The 17311-nt window shown below is 37.3% G+C and overlaps 1 protein-coding gene across 2 annotated transcripts in view; it reads left to right on the top strand.

Moving 5' to 3' along the window:
- Window positions 1-278: 278 nt before the first annotated feature.
- IKZF3 (IKAROS family zinc finger 3) overlaps window positions 279-17311 on the top strand; it is a 49676-nt gene continuing 32643 nt past the window's right edge. For both annotated transcript variants that reach the window (XM_084616015.1, XM_084616014.1), the window contains exons 1-3: window positions 279-355; window positions 11587-11640; window positions 12687-12797. In XM_084616015.1, coding sequence (XP_084472141.1) covers window positions 349-355; window positions 11587-11640; window positions 12687-12797 — 172 coding nt within the window. In that variant the 5' untranslated portion in view covers window positions 279-348. The remainder of the gene's footprint in view (window positions 356-11586; window positions 11641-12686; window positions 12798-17311) is intronic.

Below are 17311 nucleotides of genomic sequence, written 5' to 3'. Positions count from 1 at the left end.
TTTTTATGAAATTAATGAATTTTTAAATTAGTTAATTAACAATAATAACAGCTAATTCTGAAATGTACCCATTTCTCCTGCCAGAGGTTGAAATTTTGCACCCAGGCTCATTAAAGGGATTACAGGGGCTGTGTGTTCTCGCAGCAGTTTTGCACGAGGTTTTCAAACCACCACCCGGCGCCGCTCTAATCACACAGACAATGAGTTCCTGTCCCTTTAAATGCCTGATGTCACAGTCTCCTATCCAGAGCGGAAGCCCAGTCGCTGGGAATCTCCCGCCTGCTGCAGTTGAGAATCCTAGAGCCCTGGACCAGCACGTGGAGTAGGGAGCACACGTGGAACAGCAGCATGGAAGGTGAGAAGAGACTCTGCTGTTTTTACAAGGGTGTAGTGCACCGGTTTAGGGAACCCTGGGGTTTTTTTGTTGTTGTTGCTTTAATCGTATTTAATGGAGTATTTTATAAATCGTGATTGTCCTCGCAGTCAGTTGAAAGTTTCTTCTTTTGCCACCTTTTCTGCAACCAGATTGCAATCCATAGAGGTGGAATCAAATCGTGTGTTGCAATAAAACAGGAAACGAGTCGAGCCTCTTTCTACGTTTAATTTCAGAACCTGTGCAACATAGATGTTAAAGTTATAGATTTAGAGCCTGGTTTAACTACAGCTCATATTCTGGGTTTTAACGAATTAAGGGCGTGTGGGTTTCTTTGCGCTTATAAAAAGCGCACGCAACTTTCGTATCCAGTTAAAAAGAAGTTGCAGGTTAATTTAGGTTCTAGTATTTGAAACGAGGCAAAATACTTTGTTTCTTCATATTGTTAACAACCTTTGCAATTAGTCCCATTCACTAGTAGTTTGAGAGTGAGATTATTAATACATTGTTTCGATTCTTCATGTTAAAAAAGCCTGAGAGTAAAATCCGCCCTGCCTAGTCTCACTCACTCGGAGGGGGAGACCCCTTTATTTTAGGTTAAATTAAAATGTTGTTTTAACAATGTCTAGCCCTCTTGTGATGAAAGATTTTGAGATGTACATTTCTGTGAGACTCATAATTTAAATACAATCTGACTCAATTCGGGTAGCCACAGCTTGATAGCGTGAATGCTTTGAAAGAATGGGTCTACTTGCATGTGTCAGTTTCATTTTTCTTAGTTGATCAAGTTGTGATTACTTACTGTATGTTTTTATTCAGCAAACAAGAACAGTCTCTGAATAAGTAATGAGCAGGCCTCTATCTCTGTGAAATGTATATTTTTTTCTCCAAAAATTTGCTTATTTGTCTTTTAAAAACTCTTGCAAGTAAAATATATCTTGCTACTGATGGTTCAAGTTTTAATGTTGCCAGTGGGTCCTATGTGACATCCTACACTCTGAAGTTCACTTGATGCATTTGAAGTGTACTAAAGTTTCTTATGTTTTCGGATGCAATTTATGTGAAAGATGCTGTACAGAATAAAGTTACACTGTATTCTCTTTGGACACAATAACTATAAAGTTTTCTTTTATAATCCTAGTTTTACACTTTTAGGGGAAATCCTGGCTCCACTGAAGCTTTACCATTGACTTCAAGTGGGGCCAGGATGTCTTCCCTTGTTTTTCCTGCCCTAAAAAAAGAAGAGGTAATCCGACGGAAGTCAGTGAGGTTTTACTCACATGAATAAATGGTTACTTGCAAGAGTAAGGGTTTTCAGATTGGGCCTGGTGTTTATGAGCTAAATTCTGTAGTCCTTACTTGACCAAATATTAAAAGAGTTTAGGGGAAGTTTATTTTATTAAGGAATGCAGAATTTGACCTTGTGTGATTAGTATTTGCATTTAATGTATTGGCATGAATAAACTGAGTAAAGATATCCTACGTACTACACAAGGTCAATTTCTTAAGATAGATGCAATGTAGATCAAAATTTAAAGTGAAAATCAGAATGTTGTCCATAACTGCATACTGCTAGATATTATATTTTCCAACATATGTCGAAGTCTAATTTCAAGTACTGTATAGTCCATAAGACTGGCTTGATTTATGCCTCTTTATTCCATGGGGAACATAGGGCCTTCATCACAGCTTTCCAATATTGAGCCGAGAAGTATTGTATATTTCTGTAATGGCTTTGTTTTTTGCAGGAACAGGTTGTTAGCCCTCTTTCAACCTCCTAGCAGGAGGGCAGGTAGACTGCCTTTGGTCTGGCTCCTACCCTTCAGCCTATCTGGCATGGGTGGCCCTACCGGTTATATTCCTACCAGCATAGTTCTCAGGATTATGGGCATTTCCATCATCTTGAGGCACAGTCCATGGGGAAGGATGTCAGAGTAGCACAATGTTATAGGACCAGATTAAAGTCCCATCATGTTTATTTTGAGGGATCTATAGACTAAAAACCTGAATACTCTTGTGTTTTGAATTTTCAAGGTCATTTTCAAAATGCATACTGGTTTTAGCAGAGAGCCATGGTGGAAAATGTGGAAAAGAATCAGTTTAGTCTACTTAGGTTATGACATAATTTATTTCTAAAATTGAAATGTCTCAATTATTTAAAAAGGGAATGAAAATTACTAGGAAAAAGGGAATGCTTTAAAGGGAAAGAGCTTTAATGCCGTATTACCTGGACTCTCTGAGACTATGAGAAAGATACTATTAGGCACACAGATATAATCTAAAAAGTGAAAAGAAATAATTTTGTTTAATAAAAGATGAAATAGGGCCAAGTGTTTTATTCAGGAAGTTATTGAAGTTTGAAATGCCAAATAAGGCACTTCAACCTGAAAATTAAATAGGCTTTCCCTTGTTCACGTGTTAGAAGTATAACATGGTTTCGAATATGAAAAATATTGGAAATTATATGACAGTGGCAAAAGAAATTACATACTATATGTAATAAAGACTGATCTTGCATTAGGACTCTTGGTGGATTAAAAATTTAAACTGTGTAGTTCTGATTGCAGACAGAGGCCTAGACTGTTGTATTTTTATTTCAGAGGTTCCTTGCACCTGTTAAGATGGTATCAAGACAGAGTAAATAGTTTTAATTTCTCTACTACATGCAACAATAGCAGGGATAATTGTCTTTAGAAATTGAAAATACAAGAGAATGCAAATAGTATAGAATGCAACAATAGCAGGGATAATTGTCTTTAGAAATTGAAAATACAAGAGAATGCAAATAGTATAGAATGCAACAATAGCAGGGATAATTGTCTTTAGAAATTGAAAATACAAGAGAATGCAAATAGTAATCTGTGAAATAGGTATTTGCAGTGAAATGCTGACTCCATTAAAGTCAATTGGAAAACTTCAGTTGACTTCAGTGGGGCCAAGATTTCATCCTTGATATGTTGAATTATTACATTTTCCAGTGCAACTGTATACTAGTAAAGAAGGCAAAATCCTGCTCTTAACTGGTGGTGGCAAACAGAGAGAAGAGAACATAACAGTGACAGATTCACACTTGCCATTCCGCTGGTTAGATGTGTGGCCAATAGAAAGATATTATTCACTGTATATTTAATTGGCAAGATCACAAGTCATTGAATACTTGATTAATTACATATGTTCACAAGTTATTCAGCCACTTCTGTATGCTGGTCAAATAACAGAATAAAACGTTCATAAAATAATATCCCTTGAATAAGTTTTTTTTGTTAAGTATTATTTGACAATTCTGATGCTGGCATAGAGTGAGTCTCACTACCTGTTGCACTTTACTTCTGTTTTGTAAATGAACATTGCACACCAAATGCAACATACACTTTAGTCAGCTGCACATTTCCCATGTACCCTAGCTGGCAGTTCCTGCCCCCATGAAGTTTATGAGGACTAGCCGATATGTAAGTGAGCCCCACCTTGTGCTTTTCTGAGCGCTAAGTAGATATTGTTCTACTGTTTTCATGGAGCACAGAGGCTTCCTATGTCCATTTCTCCTTCTAGCACACCTACATGGTACAAGGAAGGATTTGGCTCAAAATATTTTATTGAGAAGGGAGGTCTGAGGATGTATGAAGAAAACATAAGGGCTTGAAGGAAGGACCTTTAGAGAAGACTAACGTCTGATGAAAACCAGGTGCAGATGAATGGATATTGAGGCCTGAAAGTTATGCAAATACTGTGGTATTAGTGAATGGGGAAAAAAACATGATACATAATGTCATTATTTTTTAATATTAATTAATTTATAGTGCTATATTTCTCAAAGGCCCCACTCATGACCAGGGTCCTATTGTGCAAGGCACTGTATAAATCCACATAAAGGGATAGTCCCTGCACTGAGAGCTTAAGGGCTGGTCTAAACAGTTTTTGTACCACCATAACTAGTGGTTTAAAAATGGATATAGTTAAAATGGTACAGCTCCCTAGTATGGACACAGTTATACCTTTAAAGATGCTTATATTGGTACAGTTTAGTGCATTAAAGTGGTATAGATTATTGAATACAATATAAAGGTTCTTATACTGGTATAGCTGATTGAATACCATACAAAGGTGCTTATATTATATATAACTTTACCTTTATGTGGTATAACTGTGTCCACTCTAGGGAGTTGTAGTGCTTTAGCTATATTGGTTTCTAAATCAATATAGGGGTACAAAAACTGTGTTGACATAGATCAGCCCTAATTTAAGATGGTCTCTAGGTAACTTTAATTTATATTTTGCTTCCCAAGTCAGCAGGGTAGTAGACACTAGAGCTTTCTAGAGACACTGCTCTCTTAAGAAATTAGTATAATGAGTCTCTGCTCTCTTAAGAAATTAATATAATTAATCCAATGGTTATAGCAAAAGACTGGTGGTCCGTAATGAAAAATAGCTCACATGTATGTAATGCTTTTCATCCCAAAATGTTTTTTAAACACAGGACTAACACTGAAATGCACATACACTTACACCTGAAATGCAAACACTGGACAACAGCATTTATAAGCACTACATAGATGTCTAAGATATTAAGTGAAGAATGCCATACCCAATTGCGACTTCAGGAAGAGTTTAGTTGAAAATGGTCAGGACACTAGAGCTAACACTGTCCTACTCTTGGGTAGAAGGCCATGATCAGAAACTTGGCTTTACATTTCACTTGAAAGACAGCTCCTCAGTGTTTCTAACACCATGCTAGGGCATTGATTAGTGAAGGTTCAGAGGGAAGAATAATACCTAATGAATCTCCAACACTTCCTGCAGCATCCTTGGGAATTTTTATGGTGCTGTCCCATCCAAAGATGAACCATGGCCAACATTATTTGATTTGAATGACATATCAAGATCACAATCTAAAGTAGTATAACTTCATTAAGAGTCTAGGTTTTTGATCACGCTGTTCAGTTACTCTCTATGTAACCTTGGGCAAGTCATCTGTCATTTCCTTGTGCCTCTGTCAAGCCATTCAGAAATCAGTGTTCAGATGGTTTGCATTCTGTGGCCTGCATTGTGCAGGAGGTCAGACTAGATGATCATAATGGTCCCTTCTGACCTAAATATCTATGAATCTATTTGTGGGCCCTCAAGCAAATAGCTGCCACAATACAGTGCAGCCACGCCCCCAACATGTTCCTGATATACCCACTGTGTTTAGTTCTGGGAGTTTGATCCCTGCCGAGTCCTTACACCAGTTCCACACCAGCCAGGTGCCCTCCCTCTCCCCCCTTCCCCCCATGTTCGCATAGGGAGCTTTTCCCACTCATTTTAAGGCCTCTTGATTATGTCAGAGTGGAATAAAAATATGATAGTGTAACAAAATCAGGCTGTTTGGTACATACACTAGTTGTTTGTACAACTAGAAGATATAAACATGCAGCTAATTAGAATTGGTATCAATGGTCCCAACTGGACATATACCTAGTTATTATCAGCTGGGAGTTTCCCATAAGTATCACAGTAGAAGCCTGTCATACACTGTTCTAGGCCTTCATATTTAGACTTTATAAGGTAAGAAAATGACAAATCGAATGCCTTAGCTGTGAAACTCCTTGATTTCTAAGTCCAGTATTTCTAGTAATATATAATTTTTTTGCATTTAACTTTTTGACTGTGGCTTTGGAACATGACAATGTAATGTGTTTAATTATGATATAAGATAAATATGAAAAAAGTTGCATTGCATGAACCAATGGACTTCTACCTTTTCTGCTGAGCATTTTAACACCTTTTCTTTGGATATGATTTGAATATAATAAATTAGGCTTTGAAAAAAACAGATTATTGAAGTGTTAAGATGTGTAGTAATTTGTTTTTATTCCCAGGATTGATGGTTTCAGATAAAATAGGCTTCTGAAGAGGATCTCTTATCACATGAAAATGGAAAGCTAATTCACATTTCACAGTTTATTATTACACTGAAAATGTAACTGGAGAACACATTAATAATCAGAGAATTAGCTATTTTTTCTTTTATTATTAATTGTCCTTATTCCCAATGGAGAGTATTTGAGGAGTTTGCATAGTCAGAAGGAAATACTAGCCCTTTTACATTCCTGATGGAAAAAAACAGGGATAGTGCTCATTTGGGGGGGAACAAAAAAACTGAAAGAAAGCCACAGGAATGGCATATATATATCAGTGGACAGGTATTCACTCAGTGCCATGAGATACATGAACGGTGGATTTTGCATTTGGATTTCTTATTTAGTGTAATGGTGGGTAATATCACATGATGCCAGATGATTCCTTTTTGAGAACACTTCAAGAGATGCTTAAGATCTCAAGTTATTCCAAAAAGGTTATAGAACAGGATGTACTCCATAATTTGCCTAAAGATCAGCCTGTTTTAGATAACACATAAGTGACTTTTGTCTCTGGATACATTCACCCACTTTTGGTCAAAATGTTATTTTCTTAGACTCTGCTGTCAAAAATTCAGAAGACATGCAGAACTGGAGAACTGTACTGTACATTTTTGTGAAAGTTAGAGTAGGTCTTCAAATTACGCACTATATGTTATAGTATATAAAACACAGCTTTCTGTATTTCTGAGATCTATATTGCAGATATCACAGAATTTTTTTCTTTTGAAGTATTGATTAAAAAAATCAAACATATTGTTTAACATTTATATTGCGGTTGCACCTAAATATCTCCAACAGGTTGAGTCCTATTGTGCTAGGCATTGTACAAACTTGTAGTGAATGACAGTCTCTGCCTTTTTAGAGGTGGATATTTTTATCTTCTTGGGATGAGGCCCATCAGGAGCTAAGAATGTATGTCATGTAGCTAAAACCAACATTTTATTTGTCCATTCAACTATGAAAAGATTAGAGCTGAAACCAGAGTATGGAAAAATCAAAACAATACATGTGGAACAAGTACAGTAAATACTGCATGTGAATGATGCCCACCAGATCGGCAAATGGTTGCCCAAAAAGTCGGAGAGTAAAACAGAAGGAAATGAACATTAATGGAACAAAACTACTTAGCCTTTCTATTTAGTTGATGATCAACATATCAAGTGGTTATTTGATATCGGTAGTAAATGGGATTGAAGACAAATGTTAGCTTTCCCTGGTGGTTGTTCTTCAGAAGATGTCTTGTCTGAAAGTCTTTGACCTAAGGGATCTCTTTTTTCATTACATAAGGTACCTGGTGAAATGTATGGGCAAGAAAACCAGTGGAAAATATGTACTAACTACTTATGCTAAATAATCTGTTCGACTTTGCATTTTGCTGTGATGCTGGGAGTTCCTTTCCCAGACCTGAAGAGGAGCTCTGTGTAGCTCAAAAACTGTCTCTCTCACCAACGGAAGCTGGTTCAATAAAAAATGTTACCTTACCCACCTTGTCTCTTAGTGGAAAAAACTGTCATACAAAATGAAGTACCTTCAAGGCAACCTTTAGGGCATTTATTGTGAAGCATTTAAAAGTATAACATTATTTTATAGAAATTAGCATGGACAACCAACCCCCCCCCCAATTACTTTCCTTCTAATTTGGGCCCCAATTCAGGAAAACACTTAGACACTCAAGCATATGCTTAAGTTCTTTCTTGAACTACACATTCAAACATTAACTTTGGAAGACTTTATTTCGCAACATGCAACTCTATTCAGAAATCAAAAAGAGTCAGAAGTGACCAGGAAGAGGTCAAAATGCTAAGTTATTCCCACAATCCAGATATTACTGAATTATCAGACTTCATATAAATCTGGACATGGCATTCAGTTATTAGATTTCAGAGCTGTGACATCCCATAGCCGTTAAATGAAAAACAAATGATTTAAGAGAGGGAGAGATATTAGCTCTTTATGTTTAGGAATTACATTATGACATCTTTGTCTTTATGAATATCTCTGCTTTAGATCGCATATAGAGATCTCATGGTGACTTAGAAGGGATGAAGAGACATGAATAAATTAAGGCTGTCAAGCGATTAAAAAAAATTAAACACGATTAATCGTGCAATTAAAAAAATTAACCACACTGTTAAACAATAATAGAATACCATTTATTTAAATGTTTTTGGATGGTTTCTACATTTTAAAATATAGTGATTTCAATGAAAACACAGACTACAAAGTGTATAGTGCTCCTTTATATATATTTTTGATTACAAGTATTTGCACTGTAAAAAAAAAAAAACAAAAAAAACCAAGAAATAGTATTTTTCAATTCGCCTAATACAAGTACTATAGTGCAATCTCTTTGTCATGAAAGTTGAACTTACAAATATAGAATTATGTAAAAAAACAAACTGCATTCAAAAATAAAACAATGTACAATTTTAGAGCTTGTAAGTGCACTCAGTCCTACTTCTCGTTCAGCTAGTCGCTCAGGCGGACAAGTTTATTTACATTTGCAGGAGATAATGCTGCCCGCTTCCTGTTTACAATGTCACTTGAAAGAGAGAACAAGCATTCTCATGGCACTGTTGTAGCTGGCATCGCAAGATATTTATGTGCCAGATGCGCTAAAGATTCATATGTCCCTTCATGCTTCAACCACCATTCCCGGGGACATGCGTCCATGCTGATGACGGATTCTGCTCAATAACAACCCAGAGTAGTGTGGACTGATGCATTTTCATTCAGATGCCACCAGCAGAAGGTTGATTTTTATTTTTAGTGGTTTGGATTCTGTAGTTTCCGCATCAGAGTGTTGCTCTTTTAAGACTTCTGAAAGCATTTGTGAAAAGTTTTGTGAAATCTGCAGTGAAAGTGTTCTTAAAATGAACAAAAAGAAAAGTACTTGTGGCACCTTAGAGACTAACAAATTTATTTGAGCATAAGCTTTCTTGAGCTACAGCTCACTTCATCGGATGCTACTTTGAAACCTGAAAATGAACAACATCAGAGACTGCTATAACATGAAATATATGGCAGAATGCAGATAGAGCAGGGGATATACAATTCTCTCCCAAGGAGTTAGGTCACAAATGTAGTTACCATATTATTTTTTTAACAAGTATCATCAGCATGGAAGCATGTCCTCTGGAATGGTGGCTGAAGCATGCACGGGCATAAGAATGTTTAGCATATTTGACACTTAAATACCTTGCAATGCCAGTTACAAACGTGCCATGAAAATGCCTGTTCTCACTTTCTGGTGACATTGTAAATAAAAAGAGGGCAGCATTATCTCATGTAAATGTAAACAAATGTGTTTGTCTTAGCGATTGGCTGAACAAGAAGTAGGACAGAGTAGACTTGTAGGCTCTGAAGTCTTACATTGTTTTGTTTTTGAGTGTGGTTATGTAACAAAAAAATCTACATTTGTAAGTTGCACTTTCAGGACAAAGAGATTGCACTACAGTACTTGTATGAGGTGAATTGAAAAATACTATTCCTTTTGTTTATCGTTTTTACAGTGGAAATATTTGTAATAAAAATAATATACACTTTGGTTTCAATTACAACACAGACTACAATATATATGAAAATATAGAAAAACATCCAAAAATTTAATAAATTTCAATTGGTATTCTATTGTTTAACAGAGCGATTAAAACACTGATTAATTTTTTTAATCGTGATTAATTTTGAGTTAATCGCGTGAGTTAACTGCGATTAATCAACAGCCCTAGAATAAATATTATGGTCTAGCTCAGGGGTGGCCAACCTGTGGCTCCGGAGCCACATGTGGCTCTTCAGAAGTTACTATGCGGCTCCTTGTACAGGTATCGACTCTGGGGCTGGAGCTACAGGCGCCAACTTTCCAGTGTGCCGGGGGGTGCTCACTGCTCAACCCCTGGCTCTGCCACAGGGCCTGCCACAGGGCTCTGCCTGGCTCTGCCACAGGGCCTGCCCCCATTCCACCCCTTCCTGCCCCTGAGCCTGCAGAGCCCTCGCTCCTCCCCCCCTGCTCATTACTGTTTAACCATAGTGGGAGCGACACAGATAAAATATTTGAGAAATGAAAGCTAAACACAAGCATTTAAGAGACCAAAATAGATCCAAAATTTTTAGCAACTTTATCAGGCAGGTACAAAACTTTTTTTTTTTAACTTACTTTTACTAAGCTGAGCAGGTCAGTAAGGTCACACTCGCCCAGAATTTTTAGGATAACCTCATGCAGTGCCAGGCATCTTTACTTTTTAGTTACCAAAGCTTTACATTTTGATGTTGAAGAGACCACAAAAATGTTCCATAAACAGTGGTGGTAAAGATAGATAATTATGGGGTAAATGTCAGTAGTGGTTAACACCTCACTGCCACAGTATGTGCATTTCTGTTATGTAACTGTCAGGAATGAGTTTTATGTGCTCTGGGTCTCTTGTTTGATTATGTAAAGACAATTCAAGATTTTTTTGACATGTAAAGGAACAAAAATAGTGAAGGAAAGAGGAAATAAAGGAACAGGGAGCTACGGCACCATTAAAAAGGTGAATATTAATATCAGCCACATTTGTAAGTTGTCATGACAGTACAGGCATCTAGAAAGTGCAGTACATTGATCTACACAGGCCAGGATTTAAAAAAATCAATGACTGCTTAAGCTACTAAGTCATTTTCAGAGGTGCTGAGAACCTGTAGCTCCCACTGATTTCAAAGGGACCTATTGGGTGCTCAGCACTTTAGAAAATCACACCACATATATATGTTCCTAAATACAGACTTAGGAGCCTATCTTTAGTCTCCAGTTTTTTAAAATCTCTGCCCCAGTATCCCTATGAGAAATCAGAAACAAAGTTAGTTTTGCACCCCTATTTAAACAAATTTGATGTAACAAAATTAATAGGAGCTTTTTTCCTTTTTGTTAATAAGGGAATCTAGGAGCATCTAGTACTCTGCTCCACAGAAATCCCTCCCATGCATAGCTACTACCATCAAGCTGCATTCAGAATGAGGTCTTAAATGGAAAACATAGATGATTTGATTCGGTAACACTGAGAAACTGTAAAAGGAAGAATGCTGTTTGCTTGTTTTGGACACCTAACACTAGTCGAGCTATAGAAAAAGAATGGGTATAAATTAATTATATTGTACAAGTTCCACTTGATAAAAATAATTGTTTGATAGCTCTTTCTTTAGATTATTAATGTCAATTTTGCTGTTTAGGTTTATTCATAATAAATTATACTCTTCTAGCTTTGTTAGAGCAGAGATCATTTAAAAAATATTATTAGCAATTTACAGTGCTGCTAGTATTTACTTTGTCTGTGTCCTTTCCAGATACACAGTCAGGTATGGATCTAAGTAATTCTCAGGAACAGTCAGTGGCTACAGGTACTGTACCCTTAAGCTTTCTCTCACCCTCCTCTTTAAAATCTTAGTTAATTTTAAATGGAATAAAAATGGAAGAATTGCACAATGTACTAGAACTAGATGATACATTACAAAACTTAAGATGGACATTAGAGGACAGAAAATTAAACTCTTGAGTTGAAGTAAATGCATAAGAGGGCAATAGAATTTTAGAAAATAGTGTGATAGATGAGAAATTAAAAGAATGTGATTCAGAATTATCATTGCTCATGGACAAAAGAAAAGGTTTTAGAAATGAAGCTGGAGGTTTTGGTATCTGGTTAAGTGATAGTTGGGCCTTTTTCTGCCTGGGAGGCAATTTGGAATTGTGGGATAATCACATTAATTGCTGTTTCTGCCAAAGTGATCACCAGTGATATAGTTAACAATTTTCCTATTTAAGGGGGTGATTTTTCCAAAAGCACGGATACAAATCCATTGGGCTCAATGAGATTACTCGCGTGGTTAAAGTTAAGCATGTGTTCAAGCACTTTACTAGATAAGGGCCAGAGTTTTCAGCATCTTGCAGGATTGAGCCCCATATGAGCAAAGTACATCTTGTGAGCATTTTCTATGCTTTATTTAAAGTTCTTGTTTATTTATCTGCTAATTCATAAAATTAACTAATTTGCAATGGGTTTCCTAGTCATTAGGACACATTAGCAAGGTCCTACGGCATATTAAATATAATTACTTATACTTCAGTTTATATCTGTTTTAACCTGACTCAGAACAGTTCTAGAATATTTAAGTCTGAAAAATAGATTAACACTCCTTTTAGATGTATATTCTATAGCATTGGTGATAGTTGCTGTTTTAGAAGGGTGTATGGTTTTGGGGATCTGTTCCCAATTCTATCCGTGACTCAGTGAATGATCATAATCATTGAGCTATGTTGCTCATCCGTAAAATGGTGACTGACATGAGTGTTGTGAAAATTATTTTAAAGTTTGCAAAGTGCCTTGAGATAATCACATGGAAGATGCTATTGAAGGGTTACTTATCATTTAACATTTTCTTTTCTTCAGAAGGACAGGAAGTTTTGAAAGACTGTAATGTGAACAAATTCCAGGAGATGGAAAACATGGATAGTAGGGAAGATATGAAAGAGCACAGTCAACCTCATGAAGAAACAGGAGGTAAACAGGGGTTGCATGATGAAAACAATAGTTAAAGATCTTCTTCTTCCTTTGATTGTGTTATGTTCATGCCTAGAAGTTTTAATTAGGATCATGCTCCCGTGTGCTACGTGATATACAAACAGAGAAATATGAGTTTGAGGTCTGAACATTTTAACAGATTCCCAGGTGATATGGAGATTGGAGGAAGTACTACTATTTCCCATCAAACAATCTCCATGTGCAGATTGTACGTAGGTCATTTATACAGGACCCATGAAATGTTCACTCTCAGATAAATGCTGTACATTTCAATCTTGGGTTTATGAATGAGTTTATAGATTAACTTTATTTATTATTTAGCAAGCTCTAATAGTGTGCTCAATGCTGTACAAAAGCTCAAGGAAAAATGGTCCCTGCCCCAAAGAACTTATAATGTATTACTTACACAGACATAACAGATCATACACGTATAGTAAGTAATAATATATCAGATTCCAAAACTGTAGAAGAAGGGAGTGTTATGTAACTCTGGGTGCAATTTTGTTGGAAGCCGTGACAGACTTTCAGATAATGAGAGGCAGTTTGGGTAATGCACCTCATGCAGAATCATTCACTCGAAGTTTTCTTGTTGAAAATCATACACTGAAATGTTTTGAAACAAGTAGTTTGTTTCAGATAAAACAATATAAATGCTAGCAAGGCACTGTGCATCAATATCACTTCACCACTTTTATTAACTCAGAATATTTTCACAGCTTTCAGCTTCATTTTCTAAAGGAAGGGTAGATTATTCTGTACTCCTGGAACAAGAGTGCACTATGGAATCTTAAACTGCTGCACACAGTAATCTTTTCCCTGTAACTGCTCAGTGAGGAAAAAGCTGAGCAACTCTAGGTTTTTATTGACCATGAATTCAAACAATTTCTATATATCTCTCAAGGAAGATACAAATATTACACCCATGTGTACCTATTTTTAATTGAAAAGATATCCTATGTACATTTATATGTCTATTTAACTCTTTCTATCTAGAAACTGGTATGGCTTCTTCTCTGTAGTATCAAAGCACCTAATAGGCAAAAAAGATAAAAGATGCAGTCCTTAGATTCTTGGAAATCTTTCATGGTGTGGCCTTTAGGATTGCAACATTTGAGATAGGGGGCCTTGAAAAAGGTCTCTGTATCTAGATGGTCATAAAGTGAAATCACAGCATTAATAAACATTCCAGCTACTCTGAGTAGAGCATGTTCATTTATGCCAGTTCTCAACCACAGACAGTGAAAAATACTGCTTGGCAGAGGATGTGGTAATATATACTGAGGAAAAGCCATGTGGTGTTTTAGCAGTTTCATATTGCCTCTCAAATACACCATGTCCATGAAAATACACTAGTATCAAGACAAATTATGTCTGTGGCTTCAGGTGGCAGTTTTCTGAATCAGGATTTACTTAAATCATGCCATTTAAAATTTTTTTCTCTGAATTGGTCACCTAAGTCAGGGATTCTCAAACTTCATTGCACCGCGACCGCCTTCTAACAACAAAAATTACTACATGACCCCAGGAGGGGTGAGCGAAGCCTGAGCCCACTCAAGCTCTGCTGCCCTACGTGTGCCAAAGCTGAAGACCAAGGGCTTCAGCCCCAGGCAGGGGGTCTATAACCTGAGCCCCGCCGCCTAGGGCTAAAGCCCTGAGGCTTGGGCTTCGGATCTGGACCCCAGCAAGTCTAAGCCAGTCCTGGTGACCCCATCAAAAAGAGGTCGAGACCCACTTTGGGGTCCCGACCCACAGTTTGAGAACCGCTGATCTAAATGGCTAAAGTTAGATGTTATCTGCTTTTGCCATAACTTGGAAGTAACAGTTTTACTTTGGTCTAAAATGAACTTTCACATTTAGAACCTTTCAGTAATTAAAAATAAAACTGCTTTAACAAAATACAAAACGATATATCAAGTAAATTTAGTGTTAACTGGTGAATGAGGCAAGTCCTCTAGTTCTCCACAAACTAGGTACAGCACAGGCAGCAGGAGTAGAAAGTGCTTCCATGCCACATCCTGCAAAAGTGTTCAGTTCTGCCAAAGAATGGGCTACTTAGGCTTTGGCCGCACTTGAAAGTTATATTTGTATAACTACGTCAGTCAGGGTGTGAAAAAATCCTGACCAATGTAGTTATCTTGACATAACCTCCAGTGTAGATGCAGCTATATCAATGGAAGAGTGCTTCCATTAATGTAGCTAACGTTGTTTGGGGAGGTGGTGTTGCTACACTGGCAGAAAAACCACTTCTGTTAATGTATGCTGCGTTTACACTATGGGGTTATGCCAGCATAACATATGCAGACATAGTTGTGCCGGTATCATCTCCATAGTGTAGACATATCCTTAGAGACTGAGGACCAGATTTTCAAAGGTATTTAGTCACTTAAAGATGCATATAGATGCCTAATGGGATTTTCCAAAAGTGTGTAAGCAAGTTAGTTGCCTAACTTCCTTTGAAATCAATAGGATTTAAATAACAAAACTGCTTAGGTGCTTTAGAAGATCCCACTGGGCACCCCTTTGCATCTTTAGTCACATACATATCTTTGAAAATCTGGCCTGAACCTAAAACGTATCACCTGCCCAATATCCTGGCATCAATCAGGACATTAGTAGTTACTTGACTGCCCCCTACTTTTAGCTCCTTCATGACATTTTTCCAGGCACTTCACCTACCTGCAATAGTATGAAAGAAAAGCTATATCCAAATATATTTTATGTGCAGAGAAGAGAACATTTATGTTGACCCTGCTCTTGTACATATTATTTTATATGGCAGCTGACCTGCTGCAACCCTCTTTTGTGCAATAACTTTTATTCTTGAAAACAAAGGTTCTGTGAATTTTACATGTCAAAGATACTGTTATTAATAACAATACATCATCAATTCACTCTTCAATAAACTACCTTGCCATTATAACATTCATCCTTCATGAAACAACCCAGAGTATAAACCCACTACAACACCACAATAATCCACTCCTCTATGAAGATGTTCAATGTACAAATAAAGAGATTTTGAGGAAATAGGAGAAGGATGTTAATACATAAAAAGACATACCACAGCATCACAACATAAAATTACATTTACTACTTAAGAACATAACAATGGCTACAATGGGTCAGACCAATTGTCCATCTAGCTCAGTGTCTTGTCTTCTACCAGTGGCCAGTGCAAGATGCTTCAGAGGGAATGAACAGAACAGGATAATTATCGAGTGATAGGGAATATATTGTCCAGTTGCTAGCGGTCAGAGGCTTAAGGACACCCACAGCGTGGGGTTGCATCCCTGACTATCTTGAGTAATAGACATTGATTAACCTATTCTCTATGAATTTACCTAGTTCTTTTGAACCAGTTATACTTTGGACCTTCACAACATCCCCTGGCAACAAGTTCCACAGGTTGACTATATGTTGTGTGAAGAAGTACTTCTTTATGTTTGTTTTAAACCTGCTGCCTGGTAATTTCATTGAGTAACTCCTGGTTCTTGTGTTATGGGACCTCTGGTTCTTGTGTTTTGTGTTTGCTTCACATACAGTTCTGCACCATCAGTCTGATAGTCTATGCACAGAGTAGTTCTAATTTGTGCAGCATGCTGAGTGCAGGCTATGCTAACAGGCTCAAGAACAGTTGCTTGTGTGACTGTATGTGCATGAACTTATACCAATCCAGCTGCCTTCGCATTCCATTGTTAATTAAAAACTTCACGTTTGCTTTCACATATGCTATACAAAATGTATTGGGTATGATAATTCGAACATTAGTCACTGAACAGTCATTGCAGGTCAACAACCATCTTCATTTTACTTCCAGTTACCTGGATGCACATTCCATCACCATGCTGCACCTGCTGGATTTATTAGTGGATGTGCATCTTTTTGGGTTTGTTGTAACTATGAAAAGATTTATTAGCCGTGGCAAAAATGGGTATGCAGAGTCATCCAGAATCACAGTGGTAACATGTCAGTGTTGTTAGTAGGAATACAGTTCCCCTTTCTCTGCTCGTCACATGTCCACTGTTTTTGAAAATTCTGGCATTATGCTCTTTGTCGGGCCACCTTGTGTACACATTCATGAACATCCCTTGATGATCCACCAAAGCTTTCATCACCCCTGCAGCTTTGAAGATTAAAAATAAATGTTTAAATGTAAAGAGTTTTAAATGGATTCAGTTAGTGTGAATCAAATGCTATGCTTGCCCCAATCCCGTTGTGGGTGGAGAAGGTCCTAGAGTAGCAAAGCTGACAACGTCCACTCTTCTGGGTGGTGATGCCATGGAAGAGCTACATGGGGACCTCCACACCCCATGCAAACCACAGAACCCTGTTTCACAATGTCATGGAGCTTGACTTATAGCAGGATGTGGGAAGGAGGCTGGGGTTCTGGCATGTTCCAGGCCTAAGGAAGAGTTTAGTAGCAGAAAAGATGGTGCCACCATTGCGACTTTGGAAATGGAAGTGAGGAGTGCAGACTCAGGCTAAGCTGGGCT

Source organism: Lepidochelys olivacea (genome assembly GCF_965140295.1).
Source record: "Lepidochelys olivacea isolate rLepOli2 genome assembly, chromosome: 27".
In the NCBI taxonomy this organism is placed as follows: Eukaryota; Metazoa; Chordata; order Testudines; family Cheloniidae; genus Lepidochelys; species Lepidochelys olivacea.
Note: the sequence above shows the minus strand (reverse complement) of the source record. Positions and strands in the feature narration are given on the sequence as shown.